Raw genomic sequence first — 23113 nt, forward strand, 5'->3', positions numbered from 1 at the left:
TGTTTCGGTATCACTTCCAACAATTGTGCTAAGTATGATTCAAATCGGTTCATAACCTGGTATAGCTGCCATATAAACCGGTCTTGGATCTTGACTTCTTGAGCCGGTGGAGGGCGCAATTCTCATCCGATTTGGCTGAAATTTCGCATGAGGTGTTTTGTTATGACTTCCAACAACTGTGCTAAGTATGGCGCAAATCGGTACATAACCTGGTGCAATTCTCATCCGATTTGACAGAAATTTTGTGCAATGGTTTCTCTTATGATCTTCAACATTCGCGTCCAATATGGTCTCAATCGATCTATAGCTTGATACAGCTCCCATATAAACCGATCTCCCGATTTTGCTTCTTGAGTCCCTACAAGGCGCAATTCTTATCCGAATGAACTGAAATATTACACAACGACTTCTACAACGATCAGCATTCAATTCATTTATGGTCCGAATCGAACTTCAACTTGATATAGTTTCAATAGCATAACAATTCTTATTCATTGTTTGCCTAGAAAAAGATACAACGCAAAGAACTCGACAAATGCGATCCATGGTGGAGTGTGTATAAGATTCGGCCAGGCCGAACCTACCACACTCTTTTTTGTTATACCCATCACCGAAGGATAGGGGGTATATTCATTTAGTCATTCCGTTTGCAACACATTGAAATATCAATTTCCGACCCTACAAAGCATATATATTTCGGATCGTCGTAAAATTCTAAGAAAAGTTAACGATGTCCGTGTGTCTGTCCGTCCGTCTGTTGTAATCACACACTACAGCCTTCAAAAATTGAGATATTGAGCTGAAAATTGCCACAGATATGTCTTTTTGATGCACGCTGGTTAAGTTCTTGAACGGGCCAAATGAGACCATATTTATATATAGCTGCCATATAGACCGATCTGCCGATAAAGGGTCTGAAACCCACAAAAGCTTTATTTTTTAACCGATTTCGCTGAAACTTGAATCAGTGGGTTATTTTAAACCTCCCGACATCTGACCTAAATATTGATTAGATCGGTCTATATTTAGATATAGCTACCATATAGACCGATCTCCCGTTAAAGGGTCTGAAACCCATAAAAGCTTTATTTAATACTTGATTTCGATGAAATTTGAAGCAGTGGGATGTTTAAGGGCTCTTAATATAAACCCAAATATGGTTCAGATCGGATTGTATTTAGATATAGCTGTCATATAGACCGGTCTGCCGATAAATATCTGAAGCCCATAAAAGCTTTATCTAATACTCGATTTCGCTGAAATTTGAAACAGTGGGTTATTTTAAGCCTCCCGATATCTGACTTAAATATGGTTCAGATCGGACAATATTTAGATATAGCTGCCATATAGACCGATTTCCCGATTAAAGGGCCTGAAGTCCATAAAAGCTTTATTTAATAGCCTATTTCGCTGAAATTTTAAATAGTTAGTAGTTTTAGCCCTCTCAATGTAGACCCAAATATGGTTCAGATCGAACTATATTTAGATATAACTGCCATATAGACCGATCTCCCGTTAAAGGGTCTGAAGGCCATGAAAGCTTTATTTAATACCTGATTTCTATGAAGTTTGATACAGTGAGTAGTTTGAAGCCTCCCAATATAGACCCAAATATGGATCAGATCCCACTGTATTTAGAGATAGCTGTCATATAGACCGATCTGCCGATAAAAGGTCTGAAGCCCATAAAAGCTTAATTTAATACCCGATTTCGCTGAAATTTGAAACAGTGGGTTATTTTAAGCCTCCCGATATCTGACTTAAATATGGTTCAGATCGGACAATATTTAGATATAGCTGCCATATAGACCGATTTCCCGATTAAAGGGTCTGAAGCCCATAAAAGCTTTATTTAATACCTTATTTCGCTGAAATTTGAAATAGTTAGTAGTTTTAGCCCTCTCAATATAGACCCAAATATGGTTCAGATCGAACTATATTTAGATATAGCTGCCATATAGACCTATATGCCAATAAAAGGGTCTGAAGGCCATGAAAGCTTTATTTAATACCTGATTTTTTACGAAATTTGAAACAGTGAGTAGTTTGAAGACTCCCAATATAGACCCAAATATGGTTCAAATCCGACTGTATTTAGATATAGCTGTCCTATAGACCGATCTTGCGATAAAGGTCTGAAGCCCATAAAAGCTTTATTTAATACCCGATTTCGGTGAAATTTGAAACAGTGGATTATTTTAAGCCTGCCGACATCTGACCTAAATATGGATTAGATCGGACTATCAGATAGACCGATCTTCCGTTAAAGGTTCTGAACCCCATAAAAGCTTTACTTTTATCCGATTTCTTGAGTAGGTTATCAGAAACAGTGAGGAAGTTAAGGCCTCCCAACATCCGACCTAAATATGGTTCTGATCGGACTACCCGATTTCGCTGAAATTTGAAACAGTGGATTATTTTAAGCCTGCCGACATCTGACCTCAATATGGATTAGATCGGACTATCAGATAGACCGATCTTCCGTTAAAGGGTCTGAAGACCATAAAAACTTTACTTTTATCCGATTTCGTGAGTAGAAACAGTGAGTAGGTTGAGGCCTCCCAACATCCGACCTAAATCTGGTTCTGATCGGACTATATTTAGATATAGCTGCCTTTTAGACCGATCTGGCAATAAGGGGTCTGAAGTCCATTAAAGCTTTATTTATTACCCGATTTCGAAATTTGAAACAGTGAGTTGTTTTGGACCTCCCGATATCCGACCTTAATATGTTTCAGATCGGTTTATATTTTGTTCTACAAAATTGAACAGTGACTTATATTACTGTACAATAACGCATATTACGGCCGTGCCAAATATGGTTCAAATCGGCCAATATCTTCAACATAAACTGATCGCCGGATTTGCTTTCTTGACCTCTAGAGGGCGCAATTGTTATGCGATTTGGCTGAAATTATTGGGTTGCCTAATATAGTCGGCGTTGACAAATTTTAAGCAAATTTTAAGCATTAATCGAATTGGATCGCCATGTTACTGAGCGTGACATAGGAGAGAAGTTAAATATACCAAAATCAACCGTTCATTATCACATAAAAAGTCTTGTACTGGTGAAAAAGCTTGATATTTGGGTACCACATGTATTGAAAGAAACAAACCGAATCAACGCTTGTGATATGCACCTTAAACGCAATGAATTCGATCCGTTTTTAAAACGAATCATAACTGGAAATGAAAAATGGATTGTTTACAACAACGTTAGTCGAAAACGATCATGGTCCAAGCATGGTGAACCAGCTCAAACCACTTCAAAGGCTGATATCCACCAAAAGAAGGTTATGCTGTCTGTTTGGTGGGATTGGAAGGGTGTGGTATATTTTGAGCTGCTTCCAAGGAACCAAACGATTAATTCGGATGTTTACTGTCAACAATTGGACGAATTGAATACAGCCATCAAGGAGCGAAGCAAACAGAATTGGTCAATCGTAAAGGTGTCATATTCCAAAAGGACAACGCTAGACCGCACACATCTTTGGTCACTCGCCAAAAACTGAGTGAGCTTGGCTGGGAACTTTTGATGCATCCACCATCAGACTACCATTTATTTTGATCTTTGCAGAACTCCTTAAATGGTAAAACTTTCGGCAATGATGAGACTATAAAATCGCACTTGGTTCAGTTTTTTGCAGATAAAGGCCAGAAGTTCTATGAGCGTGGAATACTAAATTTGCCAGGAAGATGGCAAAAGGTTATCGAACAAAATGGCACTTATATATATTGGATTAAAGTTCATTCTAAGTTTTATTAAAAATGCATTTACTTTCTTTGAAAAAATCCGCAATTACTTTTTAGGCAACCCAATATAAAGGTGGGGTCTATTACTTGATATAGCTCCTATATATTTGTAAAATTCTTTTATTGTTTTTATTTAGTTTTAATTTTTTAACCTACTTTTTTAACTATGCACCACGATTCGTCATCACTTGTGACCCTTTTTAAGTAAATCTGAATTGTCATTAACTTAATACATTTTTTTAATAGGTATAAGCCTCCATTTCAAATGATTTCAACATTATTTAGTATTAAACCTTCAAACATCCTTTAGCCATTGAAATTTCGCAATGACCTTAGAGAATGTCACATTTAGACGCGTCGGTGATATAAAACGCTTGCCCTATCTGCCTACATTTAAATGTTTTATAGAAGAGAACATATTGCTCTACTATCTTATGCAAGCAGCTTACCAAGTTATCTTCATGATAGTTAGAATGGAGTATAGATGTATAGAAAGACAATTTGCTGGCATACACACATACATATGTATTTGTTTGTTTTTGTATGTTTTCGTAATGTCTGCAAATGTTGTAATTGTTAATCACAAGAACATTCTGATGTTTTGCCGCACAACGCAGTTTGGTGGTGGCAATGAGAACTTTTAGCGTTCAGGTACATTTTTGAACAATAATAATCTCGTGTACAAACCTCCTGACTGACTGGCCGCTCTGGTGGCTACGTGACATTTGTGTAATAGTCTCGTTTTTATGTTACAAAACCTCTGCCAGTAGCACCACCAAAACAAATGTTAATTTCGATGTTTTTTATTTTCTTTTTCCAATGTTGTTTTTTTTGTTGTGGCATTTGTTTTGAATGTTTTCGTTTGTATGCTGTTTGTGGTGAATATTTTTTTTGATAGATTTATGTATCTATTTATGTGTGGGTTTCTGAGCAGTAGAAATGAAAAAAAGTTAAAAACTTTCGAAAGTCTTTTTGCGCATATATTTATTGAATTTTTATGTTTTCTAAAAAGAAAATGACCTTTAGTGAATACTTTATTAAATTACCAGCTGGACGGGGAGCGGGCTGCGCCTTCTCTCACTCTCTTATTTTATCTGATTGGGGGTTTGGGGGTATTGGCACGGCCTTTCACATATTTCGCCCCAATGTGGATATCATATTGGTGCTCTACTCCCAAATACCCTTCATTTGAGCCTTATATTGCTATGATTGGTAAATAAGACCTCACCCCTATATTTAGGGGTGAGGTGGATCGTCATATCTCAGATTCGTTCACTAGTCTCACATACCTTTATTTTGAGTCCCATATTGTCATTATTGGTTTGTTGTTGTTGTTGTAGTAGCAGTGTGTGGTACACTGAGGCGGCAGCCCTTGCCGATGAAGGAATTCATCGGGTCAATCCGGTACATACAACCGGCTGCCATGGGATTGATTATTTGTTTGTATTTCCATTAAGCGGGCTTTGGATGTGGTGCGGCCCCCCTAGGTATCTCAACCTAAATGAGTATATCAAATTTCTGTTTTTTTGAGTTATTATAACCAAACTAAATTTTAAATTGACCCACTCACCTCGGAGTTTTTGAAAATAAGGTAAGGGGGGAGTCCGCCCTTTATAGTTTGGATGTTAGATCTACTTTATTGTCTTGGGTTTGTTGGTGGATTGAAGTAACCAAACCCTTTGCCCCGGAAGTGGATATCAAATTCATACTCTACTCCCAAAAATCACACTTGAGCTAAATATTGCTACAGTCGGTATATGTGTGTTGTTTTGTGGGAGTTTAGTTGAGTTTGAGCCCCTTATTGTCATTTTCCGTAAATATGTCCACTTTAAGAGATATGTAGGGTGTGAAGGCCACCCACGCACTTAGCCCTGAAAAAATATCGGCATCGTGCTCTACTCTCAAATTTATTTTATTTGACCCCCAATAGCCATTGATTTTGGGAAAGTTTATGGGGTGAGACGACCCCCAAACTCTTGGCCTCAAAATTGGATAGAAAATTCGTTTTCTACTATCAAACACCTATTATTAATTGCCATAGTAGAAAAACATGGCCGGGGTGAAGGGAGGGACCCTGAAATAATATCGGCACCATGCAAGAGCACAATTTTATTTGGCTTTATAATGTCAAGCATTTTGAAAGTGACTATCAATATGTTCAGGGCAACGGATCTTGTTCAGATACACACTAATTAATTATTTTTTTTAGTTTTAGTTATCTACGTTCAAAATCATATTTCAAAGTTACCACTTGGAATACCACATTTTTGAAGATCCATAGGTCTATCCCAAGTTGAGGGTAAAAAGTGTACTCTACTACTAAAGACCTTTTATTGCTTTCCTATTCTATCCTGATCGGCCTTCATATATTATTTTCAATTCCTCTTTTTTTTGGGTGGGATAGGTCGAGGGGGATTGCACTCTGACACATCCTTTCATTTGAGTACAATATATTCTTGGTCGTCCTAAATGACAGTTTGACCCAAAAGACAATTTATTTGAGCCCTTTATTGTCGCTATATATTGGGTTGCCCAAAAAGTAATTGTCGGTAATATAGTCGGCGTTGACAAATTTTTTCAACGGCTTGTGACTCTGTAATTGCATTCTTTCTTCTGTCAGTTATCAGCTGTTACTTTTAGCTTGCTTTAGAAAAAAAGCGCGCGAAATTTTGTTTATATTTGTTTGTTTGGTGTCAATTTTAATATGGGTACCACATGTATTGAAAGAAATTCATTTAACAAACCGAATCAACGCTTGTGATATGCACCTTAAACGCAATGAATTCGATCCGTTTTTAAAACGAATCATAACTGGAGATGAAAAATGGATTGTTTACAACAATGTTAGTCGAAAACAAGCATGGTGAACCAGCTCAAACCACTTCAAAGGCTGATATCCACCAAAAGAAGGTTATGCTGTCTGTTTGGTGGGATTGGAAGGGTGTGGTATATTTTGAGCTGCTTCCAAGGAACCAAACGATTAATTCGGATGTTTACTGTCAACAATTGGACAAATTAAATACAGCCATCAAGGAGAAGCGACCAGAATTGGTCAATCGTAAAGGTGTGATATTCCACCAGGACAACGCTAGACCGCACACATCTTTGGTCACTCGCCAAAAACTGAGTGAGCTTGGCTGGGAACTTTTGATGCATCCACCATATAGCCCTGACCTTGCACCATCAGACTACCATTTATTTCGATCTTTGCAGAACTCCTTAAATGGTAAAACTTTCGGCAATAATGAGGCTATAAAATCGCACTTGGTTCAGTGTTTTGCAGATAAAGGCCAGAAGTTCTATGAGCGTGGAATACTAAATTTGCCAGGAAGATGGCAAATCGTTATCGAACAAAATGGCAATTATATATTTGATTAAAGTTCATCCTAAGTTTTATTAAAAATGCATTTACTTTCTTTTAAAAAATCCACAATTACTTTTTAGGCAACCCAATACATGTCCTGCTGAACGGCAGGACGTGACCTCGAAAGGGCTCGGATTAAAAACTTTTTAGTTTAATCTCAAACTTTTGCCAAATGCCTTCTTTCAGCTGTAGATAAAGTTGCTGTCTATCTCAAATTTGTAGTTCCAAACTTTTTCCATTTTCTTTTTCTGCTTGAGTTTACAGGGGTTTGTGGGAGTTGTCTTATCTCCATTTACTGCCAAACCCATTTTCATTGATTCTCTTTCGATATTTTCCAAGGCTGCAATTACTTCTCCCGGTGACCGAACCATAATATCTATGTCGTCGGCATAGGCGAGAAGCTAATGTTCTCCATCAGAATTATAAAGAGATCACCCGATAGGTTGTCTCCTCGTCTGAAACCTGGCTTGGTATTGAACAGTTGGGAGAGGTTTTTTCCTATTTTAACTAAGGATCGTGCATTAGCAAGCGTCATCCTGCAAAGCCGTATCAGTTTTGCAGGGATACCAAACTCAGATAGGGCTTGAAATACCTTTGAACGTATAGGACGAAAAGGAGGTAGGTGGTGATTTGTCCTTCTCGGATCTCTGCCAGGATTTGGCGCACCATATACCATATCTGGTATATGGTGGATTTACCAGGGCTAAAGCCACACTGATAGGGCCCAATCATTTAATTGACTTAAGATTTTAACACACACAGTAAGCTCGATAGTATATTGCATACAATGGTTCCTCTGTAGTTTTCACATAGTGCTTGTCCCCTATGGGACATAGTATGCTGAGGTTCCAATCATCGGGTATGCATTCTTCTAGTCATCGGCTATGCGTTCGTCTAGCAAACGTCCTGATGCATGCGCCTTATCAGCGTGCCGCCTCCGGTCTTTAACAGTTCAGTCGGCAACCCATCAGCTCCTGCTGCCTTATTGTTTCTCAGCCGGATTACAAAAAGCTTGCCTCTAAGCAAGTAACCCGAGTGGTTGTAAACTATCCATGTTAAATAAACATAAATATCTTATAGGAGCTGGAGAGATATTCCCGCGTACCGAAATAAAAATCCTATTTATAATTTAAGTCCGGGTCAAAAGTCAGTCAAAATCTTATATCGTACTTGTATATTCAGCTAATCAAAAACACCTCTTTGTGTATTTAACATTATCTACATGTGTTTACTTGTTGTAAATCTCACTATCAACATCAAAACGATTATTATTTAAGTTGTAGTTATTTTTAGCCTATGCTTTTGCATTTCATTAATAAAGTAACGCTCGAAAAACATTCAAACACATGTACAAACATTTTGTATTACACAAAACGTATGTATGTGTTCGGTCATTCGTGTGGTTGGTTTGTTGTAAATAAAATTAAATTTATATGTTTGACCGTTTTTACAAGGCCAGCCGTCTACTTGGAAGTTTCTCGAAAACATTAAAACAATTTTTCCACAAATAATCGCAATGAAACTATATATTGATAAGATTACAATTTTGTAGGCCTCAATCGATTAATAACAATAAAATAAAATTGAATGTTAATATTTGTTGGTTGAGTTCACGCACGCACATTATGAAAAGTGGGGACAATTTTAAAATTTGTCAGCTGGAGTAACTGTAATTCATAACACTTAATTGCTCCCAATAGACATACCCATCATAGGAGTAATTTATGCCGCCGTTTAATTGTCATCCAGCAGAAAGTTTGCCTTGCAGGCCAATTTTCATATTCTTTTTTCATGCCCGTTTTCGTTGCACTTTTTTTCTCATAATTATAGTACCACACCACAAACATATTGATACTTCGCCGCAATGTGTTTTAACAATGCTGTATACAAAAAATTGAGCAGATAGGTGGGAGTTTAAAAAATAAATATGCAGAGAACATTCTCTTATTGCACAAATTACGCAGTTGCTAAAAATTTCAGGGTCTTGCTACAACATTTCAAATAATGACTCCATTGTTGCTCAACAATACATGCAAACATATATATGTACATCAATGTTTGTACCTGTAGAACGTCTAGACTAAAACAAGGTTCTGCAATAATATCAAAAAAAAAACAGTAAAAACATTTATACACATTACAAAGAGAGATACAAGAGAGATAAAATACACATTAGGTGGGTTGAAAACATATTAAAAAATGTACACATTTTCTTTTATTTTATATTCTCCCCAAAATTTAAAATTGCGTCTGTGCGTAAATTTTCCGTACTCTGCTACATGAATTTCCCTTGAGCAACAAAAACAACCAATAATAAAGGGGATTAATCAAATCATATGCTGCTCAGATGGCCTGGCCTACGTGCCATTGGACATGTTTGTTTGGGTTTTGTTACCATCACCCACCAACTCTCTTTTTCTCTCTCTATATCTCTCGCTGTACTCTCTCCTTTTTTACATTGTAATTATGTAGTATGTACTGAGCACTATGATGTTGTTATAACGGTAGGGTGAGGTGAAGTTGATGATGATAATTAAGGTGTACCAGATGGTCATAATGACGTTATGCTGCTCCAATAACAACTGTAAGACTGACTGCTGTTTTATTTCATTGTTTTTGGTATTTTGTTTTCGTCGTGAGTTTTGTACTTTGTTTTTGTCTGATTTCTGTTTTGGTTTTAATATTTATTTTGATTGTGTTGGTATGTGTGTGTACTCGTCGATATACAAAAGCATATATGTACATACAATATATATCTGTAGCTGTTTTTATTGAAATACATTTTCTTCACAGTACCATATGTAAATATGTAGATAGACATGTATCTATGCATAAAATAAGTTTGTTCCAAACAAACTTATGTTCTTATTTTTACATCTTATCAACCATGTTTATCATGTTGCATTGGTGGATGCACATAACTTTATTTGTGGCGCAGTTTCTAAACTCGCATTTGAGATACAATTCTGATATAAAAATCCATAAACAAGAAAAACAACTTTTCATCTCAACGCCGGCACAGCAGGTTTGATGTCATGTTGCTAATGTTTGTATTTGTATGTAGGCATTACGCGTTTGAATACATTTAAATGTGTATTTTATAAAATTTTGGCGAAATTTTTATGAAAATTTAAAAAAATAGAAATCAAATTTCAACGTAATTTTCTATTGAGGGTACGCCTCAAGAGAGACATAGTGTTATCGCAGATTCTCTAGACCCTCGTGATAAATGAAGTCTTATTGGATCTCAACAGGGAAGCCAAGAAATTAATCGCATATGCGGATGATGTTGTGCTACCAATCCGAGACAAGTTTCTGTCGATGATCAGCGCAATCATAGAAACATCGCTAGAGATAGCTGTAGAGATGAGCTACAAAAAATGGTCCGAGGACCACAGAGCTGGTACTCAGTACTAGGAGATATGAGTTGCAGTATTAAAGACTCCCGTCTTTGAACGAGATCACTCTGCAATGCTTTTGTTGAAGGAGACGATATGGCTAGGCCTAGTTCTCCATTCGAGACTTGCTCCAAAAAGGGAATACGGAAGAAACAATGCTCAAAAAGCACTGTACTCCTGCAGGGGAATCTTCGATAAAAAGAGGAAAGTTAACCGAAAATAGTTTCCTGGATGTACACCGCCAGTAAGAAGAAGACTCGTTCCAAGCAGTTTCTGCTTGAAAAGAAAACTCGTACCAAGCAATCCGAGTGAAGTTTCAGTCGATGATCAGCGCGGTCATGAAAATATCGCGGAAGGGGACTGTAGAGATGAGCTACAAAAAATGGTCCAGGGGCCATAGAGCTGGTACTCTACACTCGGAGATATGAGTAACCGGATTAAAGATTCCCGTCTTTGAACGAGACCACTCTGCAATGCTTTTGTTGAAGGAGACGATATTCCTAGGCCTAGTTCTCCATTCGACACTTGTTCTAAAAAAGGAGTACGGAAGAAAAAAAGTCCAAAAAGTACTGTATTCTTCCAGGGGAATGTTCAATAAAAGGAGGAAAGTTAACCGAAAATAATTTCCTGGATGTACACAGCCATTGAGAAGAAGATTCGTACCAAACTGTTTCTGGCCTTGGTCGTGCTACCAATCCGAGGCAAGTTTCAGTCGATGGTCAGCGTGATCATGGAAATATCGCTGAAGGAGACTGTAGAGATGAGCTACAAAAAATGGTCAATGGGCCTGTGATTGAAGGTGCTTGCTTCCTAATTTCTCCATATATCTAGAAGTCCCCCTTTCTAGTTTCTAGGTGCGATCTTATCTAGGGACTCACACTTTTTCTTTACTTTCCCACCTACACTTCTTTTCTCGCTAGATCACTGATAAGCGCATGTGCTTGTAAGCATATAACTTCTAAGCCCATTGGCTTATGTTCTTGTACATGTATATACATACAAATATGCAATAGTGTGTGCGTAGTTGCTCATCACTGCGCTAGAGTACCAAAATGAGCCAAACGGGCCTTCGCAGCAAACTCACTTCAACTAAATTTTCGATGTCAATTAACTTTTGATATTTGTTTTGACGAAAACATTTTTTAAGAAAACCAAATACCTTTCAAATGCAAACTTTATACACTTGCTTAACTATTTGTAGTTTTTTTTATTTAACTTACTCTCCTCACTTTTTCTCGGACTTTTGTTTTTTTTTTTTTAATACATAATCAGTCAATTAGACCCGATAACACTTTGTCTGTCAAATGATAGACAGTACTTTATTTTAATATTCAGAGAGTTTGGCTAACGGCATTATGAGAAAGTTTGAGTACCATTGTTAGAGAAGATCTTTCGCTCTAAATGTTAAAGGGTATATTCACGGTTAGATTGGCAATAAATCACTTAGAGACAACTGCTCTGTAGTCTTTATCAACTAAACCACGATTCGTTGTCGGTACTGTCATATGCAGCAATAAAGCACAAAGTAGTTGGTAGTATATAAAATTGATGTGATAAAGTAACAGCAAATTAATTAGTAATTTAACACTACAGGATTCACAAAAAACACACACTAAAACAAAGTGGATAGGCCCCATGAACATCATTAGGTATGTCAAATCGGTCGATTGAAAATGTCATCAAATGGGAGAAAACGTAAGCAAGAATGAATGTAAAAAGAGATCAAGTTGACACCCTCAATGCCAAGTACTGTTAAACATTTAAAAAAGTTTTATGTCGGCTGATCGCTTGGCTTAACCTTATTCAGTGAATCCTGTTAAGACTAGAAAGGCCAAGATTTCTTACATAAATAGTTAGCAAACCTAGTTACAAATGACCGGGTTGATTTTTAGCTGGAAAATTTCAAGATTGGAACACATTTTTTTTAATTATGCACCTTTATCAAAACTAAATATATTTCGGATAAAAAAATATGAACGTATATATTCACAGAAAAATATAAAGATTTGCTATACATAAAAATGAATTTGTGTTTGTTTGTGGGTTTATAAATTTGTTTGTTTCGTAGACTCAAAAACGGAACAGATTTTCTTAAAATTTTCGCAGATTGTGTAGGTTGGTCCAGAAGGAGAAATAAGCTATATAATTGTTTCATATCGAAAGGGGAGCGGACCCTCCCCTCTACTATAAAATCGCCACGCAAAATTAGGGGAAGTATCCCAGTACTCTTAGAGATATACTTCAGGAAGCTCTACGTGGGACAGCGAAATCGGCTATCAAAAGTGGTGTAGGCGTAAATCCGTACAAGACAGATGTGGGTCTTTTCAGAAGGACATACAAGTTACTTACATTGTCATCTTTTTCCTTGGGAGGAGGGAGTGTTCCATTTACTGAAAGCTCAAAATACCTGAGTGTTTAGCTAGACAGGAAATTTAACTTCAAATCCAACATTTTGGAAAAGGCAAGAAAGTCAACTCTTGCCCTATACACCTGCAAGAGGGCTATTGGCAAAAATTGAGGGTTTAAACCGCGTGTCATGCACTGAGTATATACTGCAGTTGTCAGACCTGTAATGTTATATGGTGTTATGGTCTGTTGGACGCTTTAATGCCTTTGGACATCGTGGCTAGACAAATTGCTGCAACCTCTTCTGTAAAGCTAAGGTAGGTTTCCCTGTGTTATGCAGCGCCTACGGACACTGTGTTATTCTTGATACAAAGCCCGATTTCCCAGGCATTATGGATTGCACACTGCCGCTTATTGAAAAAAAGTACTCTATTATATTCCTGATAGAATCTATTGGAACTACAATATCCCTGGTAATAAAAGTAGCATAGACTTCTACACGAATGGCTTTGTACTTAAAACTACCAGTTTGTAGAAAAAAAATTGTTTTTAGCTTGGTTGACAGTCATTTGATAACAATGATGTGAACATAAAAATGTTTTCTAACAAAAACAACGCTTTACACGCCAAATAAAAAAGTTTAATTACAATTAAACAATGAGCAACATTGTGAGGTTTCATAAAATTTAATTGATGTTTGGCAAAATTTTCCGCACAATCGAAGTCAATACTAGGTTTTAAACGTAAAATGTACACTAATTGAAAAAAATGCTACATAAATTTTCGAACAAAAAAATTTTTCTTCCAACAAAATTTTGAATGAATTTCAAAATCCGGTTAAAATGACTGGTTGGTCTTTCTAGTGCTAATGGGAGGTTTTAAAGCATTATTTTCCAAAGAATATAATACAATTGTAAAGAAAATAAGTAAAATGATACAAATGATTAATTAAGAAATAATGCTTCTTTCCTCAATGCTTCTTGACAAAGCCCATATAAATGACATATTGCTTTGCTGATTAATTGGCGGTTGAAATTTGCAGTATTTTGATAAATAAAAGTGTGTCATAAAGGTACTACGACTGAATAATGACCTTGTTATTGTTTAAATTTGATTTATTTTTGCAGATAAATAAAACAATGGGTCCTTGGGAAACAAAAATTGTAGGTTTTCAATTTGCCATAAAATATACTCTAGCAAAGTGTGATGAGAACGAACTTCAATCATAAAGGCAGAATCAATGTTTAAGCATTTTTATTCCATAAAGATTTTTAAAAGCTAGAGTCTGGAATGAATGGCGTATGTGAACTACACGTGCAAAATGTTCAGAAATAGCTAAGGTAGCGGAAAGCGATCGAATGACTCACAAATTTTTTGTAAATTTGTTTTTTCCATTTGTTTTTCTGTTATTCTGGTTGAAGGAGATGAGTTTTTTTTTTTTGACACTGGATTTCATTCCAGCTCAAAAAAAAACAAATTTACAATATTAAATGGGAAATTTCAAAGAATATTTGAGAGTAAGTCCAACAAAAAATTGGAGCTAACACTTATTTAGACAGAATTCACTAACAGAAGGTTAGGTCACTTGCGAAAACATAAAGTGGATAGGCCCCATAAATATCATTAAGGATGTCAAATCTGGCGATTGAAAATGTCACCAAATAGAAGAAAATGTAAACAAAGAATGATTGTAAAAGAGAACAATGCCAAGTACTGCCAAAAACTAAAAAAATTTTATGCCGGCTGATCGCTTGGCTTAGCCTTATTCAGTGAATCCTGATATTTAGACAAGAAAAAATTGCATTGGCACCTGTCCACCTTTCCTTTTCATCAAGAGGCGCTACATTCTTCATTTTGTCAAGATTCGTTCGAAGGATAGTATGAATAGTATTGGAAGTTATGTAGACGAACTGATGAGCTATTATAGGCAGATAAATTTAAAACACATGATACGTTTTATAAAGTTTTACAATAACCTTTTTAAAGAGTATAAACATTTACGAATATTACGGCAGTCTGGCCACATGACACAGTTGCGTGAGAGAGTTTCTAAATGACACAAACCTTTTATTCAATTGAGATACATTAATTTATATCTTTCATGTGGATGCATGTATTATTGGGTTGCCCAAAAAGTAATTGTGGATTTTTCATATAGTCGGCGTTGACAAGTTTTTTCACAGCTTGTGACTCTGTAGTTGCATTCTTTCTTCTGTATCAGCTGTTACTTTTAGCTTGCTTTAGAAAAAAAGTGTAAAAAAAATATATTTGATTAAAGTTCATTCTAAGTTTTATTTAAAATGTATTTACTTTCTTTTAAAAAATCCGCAATTACTTTTTGGGCAACCCAATATATACCATATTCCAATTATGTCGTATTTTCACAGCAACTAATTTTGTGAGAAGTGACGAAAAATAAACCAAATTAATGCATGTCTCGCAAAAGGGTATTAATGTCAATTGATTAATGAGCCTCACCGTAACATACGATGCAGCAGGGGGTATGCGTAGAAAATAGTTTAATGAGTAATAGTGAGAGACGTAGTAGGTATATAGCTAGCTATACTATATAGAAGGTTATGGCGACCGACGCTTTAAAACTAATTTTTTTTGTTTTGATTTGTTTGTGTTATTTACATACGTAGGTGGTAGCTGCATGTATGCGTCACTAAATATACTTTTATTCGGCCATCATTGTTTTGGTTTTTGTAACCAAATAAATAAATTAAGCGCAGTTGAAATTTTGCATTCTCTGAGATATGCATGTTTGTTGTTTGCTCTCACTTGTTTTGGGGATTGTTTTGTATTTGTTGGCGACGACTAGCTGCTTTTACATTGAATGTGGCCATTTTAGCGTTTAAAAAACTCTATAATGCTAATTGAAAGTGTTATGGCGCATCGAACTTCAAACAAAATAAAAGAGTAAGAAAAATAAATAAATATTCGTTCAAAATAAGTAATCATAGCGCAATACCTTAATAACATTAAAGTTTAAAGAAATTCTGGAAGCAATTCGGCCCAAGTACTCTCCTATATCTTATCAACTGTCTCCGGCTGCTTTAACACATAGTTGGCTTTAATACTCTGAACCACAACGGACGTATTTTGGATTCATAATTGAGGTGTTTTATTTTAATACTGGATACATAAGCCGCGAGGGACAAAAGAGGCAAACATGTATGCAGTGTATATCTCTTTGTTTCAGATAAGACTGTAATACCAACCGGCAACATGAAAAAAAAGACGAGGAATTAAAAATATCTATTTGTAAAATTTATAAATAAAATTTGCAAAATATGCGAGCATAGAAATCCAATAAAAATGTATGTTTGTAGCGGTTTAATTTTGCCATTCATAATAGAGGTCAAACTTATTGGTGAAAAACATATTGCAATCCTCTAGACATATGTTCTACATAAGCCTGAACTGGTAATTTATCCACAACTTCGTTGTACTGGATAAATGTCATTTCCATACAATTTTCGTTGCGCTGAACTATATAGTACTAAAATAGATTAGGTATATGCATACATACACTTCAAAAATATTGAAACTCAATACTAGTTAAAATGAACTAACTTTGGGAAATATTGAACTTCCTATGGCGCTTAAGAATTATGTACTCGCTACGAGTTCAATAATTTCATAACAGTTAAGAAATGGTTTTTTATACTATTAATTCACTTTTTACTTCCCACTGGTTAAATATGAACTAACGAGCATTGAAACTGAAAGGTAAAATAATACGTGTTAGTTCATGATCTTTACTCACGTTTAATTTAAATTAATTAAAAATTCGTAAGGGGTTAGAAAATTAACTTTGTACAAACAAAACTAACTTTTCATGAGTAAGGGTGAAATATTTAAAAACTCGGGTGGTGTTAATAATTTTACTTAAACGTATTTCTTTGGAATAAGCAAGCACTTTACCAAGCATGGGTAAAGGTATATTCTCGTCGACGATACCACTTCTGAAATTTATTCCTAAATGATCTACTCAAAGGCATTTGGAATTTTAGTTCAACATAGCCCACCGTAGCGCAGAGGTTAGCATGTCCGCCTATGGCGCTGAACGCATGGGTTCGAATCCTAGCAGGAACATCAGAAAATTATTCACCTGTGGTTATCCCCACCTAATGCTGGCGACATTTGGGAGGAACTTCTACCCAAAAAGATGTCACTCTGCGGCACGCCGTTCAGATTCGGCTATAAATAGTATCATTGAGCTTAAAATTGAATCGGACAGCACTCTTTGATTTGTGTGAAGTTTGCCCCAGTTCCTTAGTCGAATGTTCATGGCCAAAATTTGCAGTTCCCAAAATTCTCGTGCAATATATATATAGTTTGAATAATACTAAAACTTTTTCTTAGTCAACCGAAAATATTTTCATTGTACCAGAACTAAACCTATGCCAATTTGGCCATCGAAGTGATTTAAAGTTAAACACTGAAGTTTTTGTGCAAACCTTAAACTTTTTTTGGCAATTGATATTTTTTATTGCTTGTTGCAACATTTTCTTATGTTTTCTCCGCTTTAGAAAGTTTTCCCCAATGTGAGATATTTCATTTTATGACTTGTGAAGAATTAATTAGTTTTGTTTCTCAAAAAATCTCTATGAAACTTGATAACAATGTAATTTAGGTGCAATTAGAGTATCCCTTTAATTTAAAGTAGCCCATATATGTATATCTTATGCGTAAATAAAAGGATTGATTATCTCCAAAGCATTATCTTTATATTCCCATGGTGAGAAAATAAACGACAGGTACATAGGTACCTACTATTGTTGGATGTCTCAAGCAAACACATATTGTACTACATACTGCGTTTTGGCGTTTTTTGTTTTTATTCATTGAACTGATAAATATCGACATTGTTGTTATTACCTTGTGGGGTGGCTCAAACAACAAGCATACGTGAGTGTTGGTGTATATTTTATCACCAGCAATAACCACTACTGGTAGTATTCGCTGGGCTCTCACTCATGCATTTGCTCTCTCTCCCTCTTTCTCCCTGTCTTTCTCTATCTATCTATCACTCAGCTACTACACATCCGCGTAGTATGCCCATGTCACGTATACATTTCTTCTGCTCTCTCACTTTCATGCCTCTTTATTTAAGCAGCAACCGGCGACAGCATTGTAAAAAGTCGTTTTCATGCACTGCGCGAAGCCACATGAAATCAGAATATCTTGAACGGTCATACAAGACGGTCGCAAGTTTTACAAAAGCAACGGCGAAACGCTTACCCCCAAAGAAGTATTCTATTCTAAAAGTGAAGAAGAAAAGAAAAATCTATAACTCAGTATAATCTGTGAACAATACAAACCAAAAGAAAAAAAAAATAGGTCGCTTTTAAAATCATTAAGCGATTGAGTGTGTGTACACATTTTCTGACTTCACAAAAAGATCTTTTTTTTACTTAAAAAAGAACTACTGTGTATAAATGAAATATAAAAACATTATCATTTCATTAAATGATAAGATTAACAAATCAGATATCTACTACAAGTACAACAATACCAAGTTTCATAAAGTGAAGATAAGACAATATTTGGACACGATTTAGTTTAAAAAGCAGCAAATTTAAGTGAAGCGCTCAAAAGAAAACCAAAAAAAAAAAAAACACCATCAATGTGTTTTTTAAGATTAAAATATAAAGAAATATATAATTTTTTTCTTTAATTACTTTTGAGTTATTTTAAACTTTGGTTGAACATTTTATTTTATTTGCTTTGTGATAAGAAAAACAATAACCGAGATCAAAAGCAAAAGCCTGAATCAGCACCACCATTCCAGACAGCCATTAAATCCTCAATGATCCATACTTCAGCTTTTTAAGAAGAAAAGGTACATACATATAATTATTGTATATATGGTATTATAATTTATAATAAATGTCCTTCAATTTGCCAAAAGTAACAAAGGATGATTAATCCTATATTTCTAGAGGCTCTTTATTTTCTTTTGCCTTATGTCTCGTCCAATGACAAAAACATGTCATTTGCCTCTCAACACTCTTCTCTTCCATGCGTTGTGGTATATATGTATGTGGGTACTTTGGACATGCACGTCAACCATATTGTACGACCCCCAGCAATGTTGTTGTTCTAAATCTATGTTTTTTTTATATCTATAGAGATGTAAAATAGTGTGAGGAGCATGAGGTGATTTCGTGAATTCCACAAAGTGTATCCAAATTGAATATAAAAAAAACACATGGACTTTAGACCACATCCAAATGTTGCCCCGTTTCTTATAGGGCTTCTAGTTCTTGGACAAACATTTTAGCTGCAGATAAAGAATACAAATTTCTGTTTCTATTTAAAATCGATTTTTTTTTGTTTTAACTAACATAGATTTTATGGATTTATCATTAAACATGTGCCAAAGAAGAAAAACATGGAACACATGGAAACATTTTGTTAAACAGTGGAAATGAGTAAAATTTTGGTTGGGTGGAGGTTTATAGAAAATGGATCCATTTTACTTGCCTACTATAATTTCTTTAATCAGACCATAGGTTGGGTAAGAGTGGCAGTCCTTTACAGACTCACTTAGACAATTTTGAGTCCATTGTGGTACCACAGTAGCGACAGACCAGGGCCTATTGCGGAAATCGACCCCACGACCCCTGCTCTAGTAATTCAAACACGCTACCAACTCGGCTACCGGGGCGCCCTAATCAGATCATACCATAAAAAATTTTTGTTCCTTCAACTGTCTTGTCTAGCACGATCATTTGTAGGTAAAAACAGAAAAAAAACAATTTTACAATTTTGTTTTTGATAATTAATTTTCTTCAATTCAAGTTTTTCTAGTTAATTTTTTATAATTTTAATTTTGTTTAATTTTTTTATAGCAATATTTTTTTTTGTTTTGTTTTTATATTTTTTTTATTTCTTATATTGTTTTATTTTGTATATGTTTTTTATATGTATACAAATATTTTTATTTTGTCCACATATTTATTATTTGATGATAATTCTTCTTGTTTTTTTTAATATGTTTTAAAGATTTTTATTTTATATTTTTTCATTTGATTTTTTATATTATTTTTTTTTTTAATTTTATTTTTTTATAAATGTTTTTTTTGTTTGTATATTTCTTTTTTACAATTTAATTTTTTTACAATTTAGTTTGCTATAATTTTATTTCTTTATAGTTTTAATAATATCGTATTTTGTTATATAATTTTTTCTATATTTATTTATATTTTTCCGATAATTATTTTATTTGTTTATATAGTTTCCGTTACTATAGGCTTATGTTTTATATGATATATTTATGATTTGATGACAATTTTTTTTATAATATTTGTAAAAGACTTTATATTAGCTTTTTATTTTTTTATATTAGTGTTTTTATATTAGTTTTTTTATTTTGTTTATATTAGATTGCCATTGTTTATATTAGTTTTTTATTAGTAATTTTTTTTATTTTTTTATATTAGTTTTTTTTTATTAGGATTTTTTTTATTTTTTTATATTAGTTTTTTTTTTATTTTTTTATATTAGTTTTTTTTATTTTTTTATATTAGTTTTTTTTATTTTTTTTTATATTAGTTTTTTTTATTTTTTTATATTAGCTTTTTTATTTTTTATAATATTTTTCTGTTGTGTAAATTTTTATATTTTTAGCTTTATATTTATTATTGTTTTTGTATTTTTATTTTTATATTTATTTTATTATAAATATATAGAAACATTATTTTTTTTGCTTTCATATAATAGTTTTATTGTTGTTTTTTATTTTATTTTTCTTATATATGGTTATATATGTATTAATAACATTCATGTATATTAAAAGTTTATTTATTTTGTAATATAAATTCCTTTCGGTTGGATTAGTAAATTTTATTGTATTCTTCAATTTGTTTTTCTTTTGTCTTGTTTGACATGTCCTTCGCCCTAAACTTGGAGAGTTATATCAAAGTTGAATAGAGAGCAAGTGCTAGAGAGAGAGAGAGAGGGTGAGAGAGAAAACTCCCGTTAAAAAACATAACAGGAGAGTATTTCTCTTTGTTTTGACTGAAGGTCATTGTTTGTTGCATATTGCGTTTGTTATGATTTTCTTTTGGCCAATAAAAATTTCCATGCATTGAATTTGACGATGGAAAGGGTACAAAAATCCAGGACAAGGGACTTGCTCATTGGAGAGCAAGAGATTTGCGTGCGTATGGTTACAAAAATATACCTATAGGCATTTATACTATAACACGCTTCGACACGCAGTATATACAAATGTAGTATGCGTGACTTTTCCCATGACTCATTTGGAAAGCTTAAAATTCTGATGAAATTTAAAGGTGGATATAGGTATAATTTGCAGTGACCTTATTGTAAAATGATACTCAATGAAACGAATAGGTATTAGGATAATTTAAAATTATAGTAATTTTTCAAATACAATATACCAACACACGGCCCTTGAAGCCATCGCACCTAATATGGTTGAAAAGTCTTCTAACCAAAGACGAAACGCGTCCCATAGTGGTGGGTGTGTGTTGCTATCTCTGGCTTTCCTTTTCCATTTGCAAAGAAAATCTTCGATCATTGAACAAACAAAAATTGTACAATTTTATAATCTTCGCCGTAACAGGCAAAAAAAATTTCTTGGGTTTCATAAAAGATGGGTCAGTCAAAAGCAAAATGTGCTAATTAAAATAATGAATCCGGCCTTTTTCAAAAAATTCTTTTCCATCACAAATTATATATCTTTTTTTTTAAATGCCAATACAATCTCTTAATGTAAAGGATCAATTTAACATTTGCCTTAATGAATCGTTTAGCAAGTTTTTTTTTAAATAATCGTTAGTATTTCTATCTTTAACCGGTTTAACTTTAAAAATATTTCCATTGCCAAATTGCTTATATTCGATAAGTTTCACAAATGTTATTTGCCATGGCCAATAAGTTTAAATGTTTGAAAACAATATTTGCGCTTTAGAACATTTTCTCTCAAACGTGACTTGTATTTTGGCAGTTTTCAAGTAGTCAAGTTCTGTAGTATTGGCTTCAATACAATTGAGACTTAAGTACTTGCTTGTTTTCAGCTAAAAATAATGAAAATACCATAATTACATACCTACCTACCTATATATTGTAATAAATAAACACAAAAGTGTGATCATAATAAAAATTTCAAATGTTTTTTTTTCGTTTTTACAGATTTCTAAACAACAAGCTTCAAGTCCCAAAGCAAGTTCGTCGCCATTGGATAAACGTGTCTTGCAGCCCAAACAACCCAAGCAGCAGCAACAACAACAAAAATCCCAGCTCCCAGCACAGAATCAAAGCGAAAAGCAACCGGCAACTGATATCAGCAGCGGCGGGAACAACAGCAACTCCAATACAAACGCACAGAATCAAAATAAGACACAAACCACCGCCCCAAATAAAGTAGAGTCCACAACCGTAGGTAAATATACACAACGGCACACACATATATAACAACAAAATAAAACCAATAATATTCCTTGCCTTTGAGTAAAATATCGTAAAATGTAGAATCTTTTCTTTTACAAAGAGCATACATGCTTTTCTTACTATAATACATACATACCACATGTACCTACATATATGCAGATAATTTATGTATGTATGTACATTTAATGAAAAGTAGCTATGTGTTATGTGTGTGTTTGGTGAGCAAGAGAACCAGAGCTAAAAACCTTTTTTTTTGGGAAAGGCATTGTGCCAGGAGAATAGTGAGAATAACAATGCGGACTTTTTGTTGGAGTTTCTCATTGTACAAAGTAATCTCTTTTTTCTTTGTTGAGAGAGAAGGAATCACAATGTTGATGTCGTTTTTTATGTTGCCTTTAAATTTTTTAATGCCATACAACGACTGACTTTGTTCAGCTTTTGCCATATCTCACTCAATATTTTTGCGGTTATTCTGTTTGACTGTTCCATCAACCTCATGCCGCCTATGGATTTAAAATTTCAAACTGCGTAGTTTATGAAATTCGCCAAGGTGTGTGAAATGGCTTTTTTATTTTGTAGAAAATAAAAAACAAAACTAAGAAATTCCAGAATCTATATAAAATCCAATACAGGTGTTTATTTCTCCAGTCAGCCATTATTGCTTTTTGTAGCTGTTGAAGGCTACATATTTAATTTTACTGACATGATTTTGTTTTCACACAGCGAAGAAAGAATCACACATGAGCCGCGTGCCGCCTGGAGTATGCCATAAATTTGTATGTATGCATACAAATATGTATCGTAGAGGCATTTCAAAAATAAA

General features: G+C 34.3%; 1 protein-coding gene across 2 annotated transcripts in view; it reads left to right on the forward strand.

The window, feature by feature from the left end:
* LOC106089331 (la-related protein 1) overlaps nucleotides 1-23113 on the forward strand; it is a 104715-nt gene that overhangs the window by 67049 nt on the left and 14553 nt on the right. For both annotated transcript variants that reach the window (XM_013255151.2, XM_013255152.2), the window contains exon 3: nucleotides 22033-22282. In XM_013255151.2, coding sequence (XP_013110605.2) covers nucleotides 22033-22282 — 250 coding nt within the window. The remainder of the gene's footprint in view (nucleotides 1-22032; nucleotides 22283-23113) is intronic.

Source organism: Stomoxys calcitrans, chromosome 2 (assembly GCF_963082655.1).
Source record: "Stomoxys calcitrans chromosome 2, idStoCalc2.1, whole genome shotgun sequence".
NCBI classification, from domain to species: domain Eukaryota; kingdom Metazoa; phylum Arthropoda; class Insecta; order Diptera; family Muscidae; genus Stomoxys; species Stomoxys calcitrans.